Here is a 14,162-nt window from a genome sequence, read left to right on the forward strand (position 1 = left end):
AACAACTGCCTCTGGTGACACCACCTTGTGTGTTGGACTTGGCGTCACTAGACACGGTCCCTCCCTGTTCCCTAGATCTTTGAATCTCACATCGATCGGTCACTCACGGTTCATGATTTTCACTATCACTAGTAGTGATAGTGAAAATCATGAACATTGAGTGACTGATGTGACCGTCCCAGTAGTGTGGCGACGGCGCAGGACAGATGTGGTGGCGTGCATGCCATAATCTATTGTTGACTCCAAGGAGCACAGCTGCCGACTTTGGAGGGGATGTTGAGCCAACGAAATCGAGTCTCGACGGGAAACCAGGTTCTGATTCTGGGGCGGGCATCTGGGCAATTAGTTTACCTTTATCTGGTGCACTGTGACTGCACCCATAAATGTTTCTGAAGGCAGCTGCTAGGCCCTGCTGGCACGCCCGCGCACCTCCGACAAGCATTGCAGCAGCGTGTATGATTCTCGGTGGGTGCCAGCAGGGCCAGCAGGGCCTACCTTCAGAAGCATTTCTATCTACAAGAAAAGTTATATTTTTTAAGCTATGGCCCTGCTGGCTGGCACGCACCGAGAAGCATACATGCTGCTGCAATGCTTCTCAGAGGTGCTTCTCGGAGGTGCTTCTCGGAGGTGCTTCTCGGAGGTGCTTCTCAGAGGTGCTTCTCGGAGGTGCTTCTCAGAGGTGCTTCGCGGAGGTGCTTCTCAGTGGTGCTTCGCAGAGGTGCTTCTCGGAGGTGCTTCGCTGAGGTGCTTCTCGGAGGTGCTTCTCAGAGGTGCTTCGCGGAGGTGCTTCTCAGTGGTGCTTCGCAGAGGTGCTTCTCGGAGGTGCTTCTCGGAGGTGCTTCGCGGAGGTGCTTCTCAGTGGTGCTTCGCTGAGGTGCTTCTCGGAGGTGCTTCTCGGAGGTGCTTCTCGGAGGTGCTTCTCGGAGGTGCTTCTCGGAGGTGCTTCTCGGAGGTGCTTCTCGGAGGTGCTTCGCTGAGGTGCTTCTCGGAGGTGCTTCGCTGAGGTGCCACTCGGAGGTGCTTCTCAGAGGTGCTTCGCGGAGGTGCTTCTCAGTGGTGCTTCGCAGAGGTGCTTCTCAGAGGTGCTTCTCGGAGGTGCTTCGCGGAGGTGCTTCTCAGTGGTGCTTCGCTGAGGTGCTTCTCGGAGGTGCTTCTCGGAGGTGCTTCTCGGAGGTGCTTCTCGGAGGTGCTTCTCGGAAGTGCTTCTCAGTGGTGCTTCGCAGAGGTGCTTCTCGGAGGTGCTTCTCGGAGGTGCTTCGCTGAGGTGCTTCTCGGAAGTGCTTCTCAGTGGTGCTTCGCTGAGGTGCTTCTCGGAGGTGCTTCTCGGAGGTGCTTCTCGGAGGTGCTTCTCGGAAGTGCTTCTCAGTGGTGCTTCTCAGAGGTGCTTCTCAGAGGTGCTTCTCAGAGGTGCTTCTCGGAGGTGCTTCTCGGAGGTGCTTCTCGGAGGTGCTTCTCGGAGGTGCTTCTCGGAGGTGCTTCGCAGAGGTGCTTCTCGGAGGTGCTTCTCGGAGGTGCTTCTCGGAGGTGCTTCTCGGAAGTGCTTCTCAGTGGTGCTTCGCAGAGGTGCTTCTCGGAGGTGCTTCTCGGAGGTGCTTCTCGGAAGTGCTTCTCAGTGGTGCTTCGCAGAGGTGCTTCTCGGAGGTGCTTCTCGGAGGTGCTTCTCGGAGGTGCTTCTCGGAAGTGCTTCTCAGTGGTGCTTCTCAGTGGTGCTTCTCAGAGGTGCTTCTCGGAGGTGCTTCTCGGAGGTGCTTCTCGGAGGTGCTTCTCGGAGGTGCTTCTCGGAGGTGCTTCGCAGAGGTGCTTCTCGGAGGTGCTTCTCGGAGGTGCTTCGCTGAGGTGCTTCTCGGAAGTGCTTCTCAGTGGTGCTTCTCAGAGGTGCTTCTCAGAGGTGCTTCTCGGAGGTGCTTCTCGGAGGTGCTTCTCGGAGGTGCTTCTCGGAGGTGCTTCTCGGAGGTGCTTCTCGGAGGTGCTTCGCAGAGGTGCTTCTCGGAGGTGCTTCTCGGAGGTGCTTCTCGGAGGTGCTTCTCGGAGGTGCTTCTCGGAGGTGCTTCTCGGAGGTGCTTCTCGGAGGTGCTTCTCGGAGGTGCTTCTCAGTGGTGCTTCTCGGAGGTGCTTCTCGGAGGTGCTTCTCGGAGGTGCTTCTCGGAGGTGCTTCTCGGAGGTGCTTCTCGGAGGTGCTTCTCGGAGGTGCTTCGCTGAGGTGCTTCTCGGAAGTGCTTCTCAGTGGTGCTTCGCAGAGGTGCTTCTCGGAGGTGCTTCTCGGAGGTGCTTCTCGGAGGTGCTTTTCGGAGGTGCTTCTCGGAGGTGCTTTTCGGAGGTGCTTCTCGGAGGTGCTTCTCGGAGGTGCTTCTCAGAGGTGCTTCTCGGAGGTGCTTCTCGGAGGTGCTTCTCGGAGGTGCTTCTCGGAGGTGCTTCTCGGAGGTGCTTCTCAGAGGTGCTTCTCAGTGGTGCTTCTCAGAGGTGCTTCTCAGAGGTGCTTCTCAGAGGTGCTTCTCGGAGGTGCTTCTCGGAGGTGCTTCTCGGAGGTGCTTCGCAGAGGTGCTTCGCGGAGGTGCTTCGCGGAGGTGCTTCGCGGAGGTGCTTCGCGGAGGTGCTTCGCGGAGGTGCTTCTCGGAGGTGCTTCGCGGAGGTGCTTCGCGGAGGTGCTTCTCGGAGGTGCTTCTCGGAGGTGCTTCTCGGAGGTGCTTCGCGGAGGTGCTTCGCGGAGGTGCTTCGCGGAGGTGCTTCGCGGAGGTGCTTCGCGGAGGTGCTTCTCGGAGGTGCTTTGCGGAGGTGCTTCTCGGAGGTGCTTCTCGGAGGTGCTTCTCGGAGGTGCTTCTCGGAGGTGCTTCTCGGAGGTGCTTCGCGGAGGTGCTTCGCGGAGGTGCTTCGCGGAGGTGCTTCGCGGAGGTGCTTCTCGGAGGTGCTTCGCGGAGGTGCTTCTCGGAGGTGCGTGCCAGCAGACCCTAGTTTCAGAAACATAACATTTCTTGTAGTTACAAATATGTCTGATGCATGCCGTAATCCTAAGCAAATAGAGCTGCCGTCAGAGGCCCAGGCCTGGGGCGGACCGGCCGGCTGGCGAGGGTGGGGAGGGCCGGTTCATTGGAAAGAAAGTTGGAAAACGACACAAGCCAGTCTATGTGCGTAAAATATGCCAATGCCACCTGCATGATATCACAGAACATGTGACAGTCTCCTCAATATGTGCCTGTCCTATTAGAGAGAAATGATCTAGAAACAAGAGTATTTCGTGACAGTGACACTCGTACAAGACATATCTTACACTTTGACATGCTGTTAAGTTAACTATAATGGCGTCACAAGTACATTCCTAAAATATTTGAATTTTGTCAAGGTTTTAGATGCAATAATCCATATTACGATTGAAACATTGCGTGCAGCATGACGTCAGTACCCATATAGTGATTCACGTGTCCTCATTTTACCACCTGTGCATTTCATGCCCTGATGTCGAATGTGTGCTGTTTTTTATACTTCCCTGGTAGTGCCGCATAGTGTGCACAATAATATTGTGTCATGATGTCTGACTGAAGTATAGGTCTTTCTCTTATTGCACCCGATGTGTCGTGAGGAGAAAGCTATGTAGCATTTTCAGGAAACACTCAAAGTCCTGGCACGTGCTTTACATTGCTTATAAATCACTGGACCACAATTGCACAGATACATATGTACCACATAATATGACTGACAGCTAGAAAAAACAAGCATCGGTATAGCCAATAGGTCTCGCCTTTGGGACCTTATAAGTGTTTAGTTATCCAGCACAATATCCTTGGTGCAACAACTGTTGCATGACTAAACACGTCCCAAAGGCAAGACCTATTAGCTATGCCAATGCTTGTTTTAAATGCATAGGAGTGTGAGTCTCCCTATAAAAGCGTGTCACTTTTTAGGTCTGGCAGCTTTTATTTGTGTATTGTGAAAGCCTATTCCGTACAATACCAATGCTGAGATTGGTTTAGGATCAGCCTGTTACATTTTAGTGGTTGCTATTCTTGTCAATCTAATTTGCCTTTGGGTAGTTCTGGCTCGCTTGCTACCCTCGCTTGCCTCCTAACCTGTCCCCTTATCTCTCCCTCTATGATCCTTCCTCTCCGGTCTTAAGTCTGCTGGTCCATAAGACGTGGGAGTTTTTGTTTTGCAGCCAGTTTTTCATTCCTAAGCGTCTGGGTTTAAATCTTCCTTATATGTCCCACTAAGGAAATTCAATATCTTGGTTGTAGAGAACGGTAACAAAGTTTACACTGGCAGGGATTCGATGTGACAATGTTGTGTTGAGGGCGCTGTCTGGAATTCACGTGGGCCTCAGGTAAGAAGGTATTTATTAAGTATATACTCAAGACTCCACCAGGAGCAGAGGTAACCTGTCTCTGCCTCCCACTCACTGAGCTAACTGCCGCTCCTAGAAGACCCACGCTGAGGCACTCCATAGAATCACATGATGCGTGCTGACCTCACTGAGCTATCTGCCTTAGAACACCCACATCCTTTCATAAGATATTGAAGGTACTTTTGGGTATCGTTAGAGCTTTGTCTGTTGTGTATGAACAGTAACTCACTCTGAGCTCTAGTCCACAGGCGCTGCTCTTAAAACTGAGTTGTCATTGCTCTTTAATACAAAGATCCTGTGTGTGTTATTACAGGTGTAATAATCTGAAGATTCAGAGCCCAGAGGTGGTGAAGAGTTATAAAGGTAAATATCATTGTGATGATTAGCTCTGAATATTACTGTTCATGAAAATGATATGGTATGATGTGGTGTGGTGTGGTATGGTATTGTATCGTGTGATATGGTATGGGATGGTGGGCTATGGTATGGTGTGGTGTGCTATTGTATGGTGTGGTGTAGTGTAGTATGTTATGGCATGGTGTGCTATGGTGTGGTGTGCTATGGTATGGTGTGGTGTAATATGGAATGGTTTGGTATGGTGTGGTATTGGATGGTTTGGTGTGGTGTGCTATGGTATGGTGTGGTGTAGTGTAGTATGTTATGGTATGGTCTGGCATGGTGTGATGTGCTATGGTGTGGTGTGCTATGGTATGGTGTGGTGTAATATGGGGTGGTGTAATATGGGATGGTTTGGTGTGGTGTGGTGTAGTTTGCTATAGTGTGGTGTGGTATGGTGTGGTGTGTTATAGTATGGTGTGGTGGACTATGGTGTGGTATGGTATGGTGTGGGGTGCTATGGTGTGGTGTGGTATGGGATGGTGTGGTGTGCTATGGTATGGTGTGGTATGGGATGGTGTGGTATGCTGTGGTGTGGTGTGGTATGGGATGGTGTGGTGTGCTATGGTATGGTGTGGTATGGGATGGTGTGGTATGCTGTGGTATGGTGTGGTATGGGATGGTGTGGTATGGTATGGTGTGGTATGGTATGGTGTGGTATGCTATGGTGTGGTGTGGTATGGGATGGTGTGGTGTGCTGGGGTATGGTGTGGTATGGGATGGTGTGGTATGGTATGGTGTGGTATGGTATGGTGTGGTATGCTATGGTGTGGTGTGGTATGGGATGGTGTGGTGTGCTATGGTATGGTGTGGTATGGTATGGTGTGGTATGCTATGGTGTGGTGTGGTATGGGATGGTGTGGTGTGCTATGGTATGGTGTGGTATGGGATGGTGTGGTGTGGTGTGCTGTGGTATGGGATGGTGTGGTGTGCTATGGTATGGTGTGGTATGGTATGGTGTGGTATGCTATGGTGTGGTGTGGTATGGGATGGTGTGGTGTGCTATGGTATGGTGTGGTATGGGATGGTGTGGTGTGCTGTGGTGTGGTGTGGTATGGGATGGTGTGGTATGCTGTGGTATGGTGTGGTATGGGATGGTGTGGTGTGCTATGGTATGGTGTGGTATGGGATGGTGTGGTATGCTGTGGTATGGTGTGGTATGGGATGGTGTGGTATGGTATGGTGTGGTATGGTATGGTGTGGTATGCTATGGTGTGGTGTGGTATGGGATGGTGTGGTGTGCTATGGTATGGTGTGGTATGGTATGGTGTGGTGTGCTGTGGTGTGGTGTGGTATGGGATGGTGTGGTGTGCTATGGTATGGTGTGGTATGGGATGGTGTGGTATGCTGTGGTATGGTGTGGTATGATATGGTGTGGTATGGTATGGTGTGGTATGCTGTGGTGTGGTATGGGATGTTATGCTGTGGTATGGTGTGGTATGGGATGGTGTGGTATGGTATGGTGTGGTATGGGATGGTGTGGTATGCTGTGGTATGGTATGGTGTGGTATGGGATGGTATGGTATGGTGTGGTATGGGATGGTATGGTATGGTGTGGTATGGGATGGTGTGGTATGCTGTGGTATGGTGTGGTATGGGATGGTGTGGTATGGTATGGTGTGGTATGCTATGGTGTGGTGTGGTATGGGATGGTATGGTATGGTGTGGTAAGCTATGGTATGGTGTGGTATGTTGTGGTATGCTATGGTATGGTGTGGTGAGGGATGGTGCAGTATGGTGTTGTGTGGTGTGGGATGGTGTGGTATGGTGTTGTGTGGTGTGGGATGGTGTGGTATGGTACAGTGTGGGATGGGATGGTGTGCTATGGTGTGGTGTGATGTGCTGTGGTATGGTGTGTTATGGGATAGGATGGGCTGGTGTGGTGTGCTATGGTATGGTTTGGGATGGTATGGTATGGTATGGTGTGGTGTGGTGTGCTATGGTATTGTGGTAAATAAATAAATAATACCTCTATTTTTGACTAGATATAACAATAACAGATAGCTCAATAAATAAGAGTCAAGATTCGAGGTAGTAGGAGTTTGCAGGTTTAATACAGCATAAAGGACAGGAACAGGACAACCTGCACTGGCAAGATCTGGGATGGCTAGCCAACAGGGGGGGCCCCGACAGCTGTCGGGCAGGAGCTGGAATGAGCGCGCGCTGTCTTTTAATAACAATACACAAGTATATATACTAAAACAATTGCATTACAGTACATACAGTAGGCGGAACAATGGGTGGGGCCTATAACAGTCGCGAGAGATAAGGATGAAAGTGGGTGTAACAGGAGGCGTGTACATGGACATGTGATGTAAACGTACAGAATATGTCATAAATGGGGCGGAAACATGGAGGGGGCTACCTAAGGAGCCGGGACCTCTAACCTAGTGGTGCGCGCAAACTGACAATGACGTGTTACTAGGAGAAGCTGGGGGCTATGACTTCTGAGCTAGAAGGAGAGACGAAAGTCTGGAGAGTCAGAGCAACATGTACCTAAACACTATCTAGTATCTGATGTTTAGAGAACATGTTGATAGAATCCAAAAGTTATCAGGGCAAAGGCTAACAGACACTAAGACTGGTGCATGCATTATTCTGCATGTAGTATGTGTTGAGGAATATTAAATGACCATAAATACAGTATTTCTCTTACATGGAGACGTAAAGGCTAGACGATGACTGAAACTATTGATGCGATTCAGTAGCTTAGGAATGCAGAGAAGGAGAGCTGGACTGATAACTGGAATCATAACATACTCTTGGCAGACTGGAGGCAGAGCCAGGACGAGCCGGGCACTGTGAGGCAGGAAGTAAGTGAAGGGTCAGGGATACAGGTGGGGGCTGTATCGCTCCTCAGCGAGGGTTCAGGAGACAGGAGTTGAATCTGAGTCCGGGCCCTTTTGAGGCCTAGAAAACAGGGACTTTACAATGAAATAACGTGCACACTGAGAAACGTGGCAACGTAGCTTTACATAGGCCTAATACTCGTAGCTTTCACGAGAACTGGAAACTGGCATACTAGAGATGGACACAACTGTAATTGCGTCTTTAATCGATCATGGGGAATACATATGCATATTAATCATGCACATACAACATAAGATGGGGAACACGTAGGGACACAGAACATGGCAAAATTTACTTTTCCACATTCCCTCCTTGTCACTACGTTTCCATCAGGAAACATCAATATTCATGATACCGTCTATCATTTCATACAGTATCATTTGCTCGTCTCGAATTTTCTTGGAACGGGATCTAGGACGGGACTTGGGACTAGGAATACAAGAGGTAGCACAAATGCCGCAAATCGCAGGGCCACATTGTATACAGAGGCAGCAACTGAATATGATCGCTACTGCAATACCTAGAAATGACAATATTTTCCATCCCCAGGCAGAAATTATACTCCAAAACCAACCGGACCATGTCCAGGTGCCTGGATTCTGGTGTAACTGATGGGCAATTTTATGAAGTCTGGTTATAGCTGAATAAACAGACGGCGCGTTATTAGGAATGAAAATGCAGCAACTAGATCCGATGACTCTACATGCTCCTCCTCTATCGGCCAGTATGACGTCAAGAACGAGACGATTTTGGAGCACGACAAATCTCATAGCAGATTGCTCTTCGGTTAAGTTACCTAGAGCAGAGGCAGTCTCATTCACTACTGCTTCAAGGGTTCTGGTCAGTCTACGTATTAACTTACTATTCTGGATAGGTCCTATAAAGAAGAAGAAACCTTTATTGAAATCTGTATACTGTTCTAGAGCAGTTTCAGTTTGATCGACAATCGGGGATTCAATCTCCCTTCTATGTCTAATGTGTACTAGATGTGTGTTTCTATGATAATCAGATGGGGCTAGAAAAACTGGTGGCAGTAGGAAGGCAATGTAACATGTTCCATCCCAATCGAGGGGCAGACGAACATATGCGGTCTGACCACAAACAAAATAAGAATGACGTGAAGCTTTGAAAATAGATTTCCCACTGTCACTATACTCGACAATAGTAGTACAATCACTATGTCCTACATGTACGGAACCGTTATTTCGGACACATAATTCGCCTTTGACTGGTAGTACTGAAATAGCAGGTAAGTCTGGAGTAGGATCAGACTGAACATTCAGGACCATGAATTTCGAAGAATAATTACCCAAATTATAAACTTCATTTTCTAGATCTAACCCTGTTCTGTGGGGAAGACCTTGCTTGTCTGGAAAACATGTACTGTTCAGAAGGGACATATCATTTGAAGATGACGTTAACATGGACCAGGCTCCACATGAACCGTTATGTGAAAATGGATAAGGAAAGAGTGGCAGAACTCCCTTAGGTGTCTGGAAAGGGGGGAGTCGACCACACACCCAACAATTTGTGGCATTGCTGGTCTTGTGTGAATAATGTAACATACGGATAAATGAATTGTTGTGCATAGCAAGACGATAGGATAGTTCGTGAGGAGGCAGATCACTAAACGTGTGCTCTACTGTAGCATTAGAAGACTTATTTACATGAGAAATTGGAAAACATAAATGAAATGCATAACTCGTGCAGGTAACCATCAGGCTGAGAAACAATATAAAACTTAGAAAAATGATACATCGGATAGAGTTTTGACTAACTCTCTCACTATGGGGGTCTATTTCATACATGTCAGATACCTGTCTAACCGTTTCACCTAGGGGAGGACTTAGACAATTAAACTGGCTGACTTATTTTACTAGACCGAAGCATCTTTTTATACTCCTGCTGCGGAGTTTCCTCTAACAGGGGAGGTTTTGAATCAATGTCATTGGCGGGACAGTCCTTAAGAATAGTATCTGTAGAAGTGTTATTTAAAGTTTTAGGTCTTAGTCCGTGAAATTTCTTGACGTGAGACAGATGCACCCAGCCTTTCCTGCCTTCCAACTTCACGGCTGTGCGGGTGGTTAGAAGGACTAACTTCGGCTCCCTCCAGCGAGGCTCCAGCGGACTTGAACGAACAAAATTCCGGACAAGAACCAAGCTTCCTGGAACGATTTCATGCGGTTTCACCTCGGTATTGTCTGGAAATGCGGCGGCAACCTGTGAACGACAAGAGTGTAGGGCAGACATCAAGGAAGCTAGGTAATCTGTCAGCATATTACTGGAAACATCTGTAATACTTCGGGGTCTAGGTGTACCCCACATGTTCGGGGGCGGCCGAATACGACCTCATAAGGGGACAGACCTGATCTGGAATGTGCGACCATGCGCATATAAAATAGGGCGACTGGCAAGGCAACTAACCAGTCTACACCTTTTTCTTGACAGATTTTGGCAATGCGGATTTTCAAGGTTTGATTATGTCTCTCTACGAGACCGGCTGCTTCTGGATGGCGTACACAATGGAACTTCCACTGGTACCCTAACAAAAGGGAAACGTGCTTCATTAATTCAGATGAGAATGGCTGGCCGTTATCAGAATACACGACCCCAGGGAGTCCATAACGGGGGAAGAATTCACGAACCAACTGCTTGGCAGTGGTTGCGGCTGTGTAATCTGGGACTGGATATGCTTCTGTCCACCTGGACAAAGCGCATACAACTACAAGGACATACTTGAAACCTCGACATCGCTCCATCTGAATATAATCCATCTGGAGGACTTCAAAAGGGTGGTCAGGAGGCTGGAATCCACCTTGTTCCACCGGGACACTTTTACCTGGATTGAACTGGCAACATATCATACAAGTACGGACTTTCTGCTTGGCTGCAGCTCGTAAATGCTTGTTAAACCAAATGTTCTGGATACTGTCTAACATGGCTTTTTCTCCTAAGTGTGCTGGACTATGTGCGGTATTGATAATGACTTGAACCATTGAGTCGGGGAGAAACCATGTGGCTTTTTCCTTCGTCAACCATCCCTGATCTGTCTGGACCCCTCCTTGTTCGGACCATTTCTTGATTTCTTCGGGAGTAGCATGTAACTGGATATCTATGACATCTTGAGTAGGGTCCTTAACTGTCATACAAGTAGTCTGTTCTAGAGTGGATGTTGGTGTCTTGTTAACTGGTATGTCTGGAGTCTGAGCTGTAAGCTTGGCTGTTCGATCTGCTAGATCATTTCCTTGAGAAATAATGTCTGTAACTTTCGTATGTGCTTTGCATTTCATGATGGCAATAGATGTCGGTAAATGTATTGCATCTAACAGAGCTTGAATGAGGAGACCATGCTGAATCTTGGTTCCATGAGAAGTCATGAAACCTCTCTCCTGCCAGAGCACTCCGAAGTCGTGTACAACTCCGAATGCGTAGCGTGAATCTGTGTAAATATTAACTTTCAGGTTCTTGGCATGTATGCAGGCTTGTGTCAGAGCGACTAGCTCTGCTGCTTGAGCAGACAGGGTGTCAATACGGTGTGTTTCAATAACTTCAGTGTCAGTAGTCACTGCATACGCGGCTACTAGTTCTCCTGTACTCGTTCTCATACATGAACCATCCACATAAAGTGTCAGGTCGGGATCTGATAATGGAATATCTGTCAGATCTTGTCTTGGCTTTGTCATAGTGTTAACAACTTCCACACAATCATGTGTGGCAGGATTTGAAGTAACTGACGGTAACAGTGTAGCAGGATTTAAAACGTTGCAGCGTCTGATTTCTATGTGTGGCTGGAACAGTGTCAATTCATAACCTGTCAAACGTGCAATTGTCAAGTGCTGGGTCTGTGTTCGGTTTAAAAGAACTTCCACGGAGTGTGGAACTTGTACTGTCAAGGAATGTCCTAATACTATAGAATCACTTTGTCTGATAGCTAGTGCTGTGGCTGCAACTGACTTGAGGCACGCAGGCAGAGCCTGGGCTACTGGATCTAGGGTGCTCGAAAAATAAGCACAGGGCTTGTATTGTCCTGCTTGATCTTGTGCAAGAACAGATAACGCTGTACCATCACGTTCTGTGACAAAAAGTGTAAAAGGCTTACTGTAGTTCGGTGTAGCTAGAACAGGAGCTTGGCATAAAGCTTTCTTTAACTCATTGAAACTAAGTGTATGTTCAGATGTCCAAGGGAGGACAGTCGATACGGCTGCCTCCTGTGTCGTTAACTGTATCAGTGGTTTAGCTAGAAATGCATACTGAGGAATCCATTGTCTGCAATAAGAAGTAAGGCCGATAAAAGCACGTACCTCCTTCTGTGTCTTGGGCTGAGGAAGACTCGCTATTAACTGGATGCGATCGGGTGTCAACTGCCTACCCCACTTGGACAGTAAGTGGCCTAAGTAGATCACTTGCTGGACACAGAATTGAAGCTTTGAAGGAGACACCTTGTGCCCCATCTCGGCTAGGAAATACAGGACTGTAAGTGATGCTCGCTCGCAAGCACGTTCAGAACGGGCTGTGATCAGTAGATCATCGACATACTGGAGCAGGGCAGTGTCAGTTGGCATGTGAATGTTGTCTAGTTGTCTCTTAAGTGCTTGACTGTAAATGCTAGGACTTTCTGTGAAACCTTGAGGAGCTCGTGTGAATTTATAGCTCCTTCCATTTAAACAAAATCCGAAAAGGAACTGGCTGTCTGGATGAATGGGGACACTGAAAAATGCATTTTTGAGGTCTATTACTGTAAAGAATATTGCCTCAGAATCGATGGCTGTCAATAGAGATGAGATATCTGGAACAACTGGGTACTGGGGAATGATACATTTATTAAGTTCTCGAAGGTCAATCACTAATCGATATACTGGAGGTGCATTTGGATCAGTACGTTTCATGACTGGAATGATAGGAGAATTACATACATTGGAGTCAGTTTCTACAACTACTCCTTGAGCAATGAGCTCGTCAATAATTTTGGATAAGGCTGCTACAGCCTCAGGTGGCAATCTGTACTGTCGGATTCGTGGTAACACTACACCTGGTTTGAGAGTCACACGATGGGGTGTGATTTGCATAAAACCAACATCAGTTGGACCTTGCGCCCATAGATGCTGGGGAACATTCAGTAATCTTGGATCAAAATCACGTAATACATAGTGACCCTTAAAGTCACGTAAAAACAAACGTATTCCTTCTGGGGAGCAGCAAATAACTGCACCTAATGCTTTCAGTGTCTTAATACCTAACAAATTTTCTGGACATGACTTTGTAAGCAATAGATCAGTAGTTCGGGACAATGGACCTACTTCTAGAGTAACTGGTTTAGAAATCTCGTTTACAATAGGCTTTCCTGAAAATCCAAGGGAAACATTTCTAGAGCCTGAGAGCGGAGCCCCTGGAACCTCGTCGTGACTAATAGTCGTCCTACTTGCCCCTGTATCAATCAAAAACTTTCTGTCTTTCCCCAATACTTGACTATGTACATAGGGACCTTCTTGATCTACAGGAATCTCGATGAGAGGCAAGCCTACCTCCCTCTCTAGGCTGTTTCATGAATACGCTTGATACTCTGGATACTCTGACTGTGCATACTGGTACATCTGCTGTGTAACATGTTGTGTTGCAGCTATAGGCTGCGGTGCTGGAACTGTCTGTTGTGCATTCTGTGGCTGAGAAGTCTGTGAAACTTGTTCTTGTCTAGGCGGACGTGGTCTTTCTTTAGTTTTACCAGTGGCTATATTGTGTTTCAGAACTGCACACTCGTTTATGAAATGACCTGGCTGTTTACAGTAATTGCATGTCCCTTTAACGGGAGCTGCAGGATGACTGGCTTGATTCGGACCCCTCTTCTGACTGTCTTGAGGAACAGATTGTGCAACTAGTACTTTCATTTTCGTGTCTTTCATACGTCTTCTCTCGTGTTCTTGCTCTTCTCTGATTCTATTCTGGTGATACTGGAGCATCTGTAACATCTGGGACGGAGTACTAGCTTGCCATGTACTTTCGACTTTCAAAACTCGATTTTTAACTTGTGGACTTGAATTCTCGACTAGTTTAGTAACAAAAAGATGAGGGTATGACTCGCTACTCGTCTTCAAACCACTGTTTATTATGAAACATTTCTCAAATCTGGAATAAAAATCACTAGTGTCTTCGTCTTGTTTCTGTTTACAGGCTGAGATTGCATCCCAGTCTTCCTTTTTAGTGGCTAATAATCTAGGCAAAACTTGTATTAATAGTTCAGGTAATTCTTTACATTTGTCTCCAAGACCGGTACCTGGTACTCGTATCTTATCTTCAGCTTCTAGAGCTGTCCAATCGATCTTTTTCTCTCCCACCTCCCAATCTTTTTCCTTGAGTTTCTCATATATGCCCGCAGGCAACAGGACTTTTAGCATTTTAATAATATCTGGATACGTGTATTCTCCCATACGGAGCATGTCTTTTAATTCTCGGTGGAACCCTGCTGGATCTTTGTCGTGACAGGGAATTAATTTCTTCATCTCTAAGAGTTCCATCTTGGTAACTGGGGTGTAAACAAATACTCGTTGCATTTCACCACCCGCTGTCCTAACTGGGTGTACTTCTCGTA

The 14,162-nt window shown here is 47.6% G+C and overlaps 1 protein-coding gene across 1 annotated transcript in view; it reads left to right on the plus strand.

Annotated features, from left to right (window-relative positions):
* The window catches only part of LOC144754107 (E3 ubiquitin-protein ligase TRIM39-like), a 116,012-nt gene that overhangs the window by 83,333 nt on the left and 18,517 nt on the right, over positions 1–14,162 (plus strand). The window contains exon 5 of the mRNA XM_078641672.1: positions 4,647–4,696. Within this exon, the coding sequence (XP_078497798.1) occupies positions 4,647–4,696 (50 nt within the window). The remainder of the gene's footprint in view (positions 1–4,646; positions 4,697–14,162) is intronic.

The sequence above is a fragment of the Lissotriton helveticus genome, chromosome 5_1 (genome assembly GCF_964261635.1).
Source record: "Lissotriton helveticus chromosome 5_1, aLisHel1.1, whole genome shotgun sequence".
Lineage (NCBI taxonomy): Eukaryota > Metazoa > Chordata > Amphibia > Caudata > Salamandridae > Lissotriton > Lissotriton helveticus.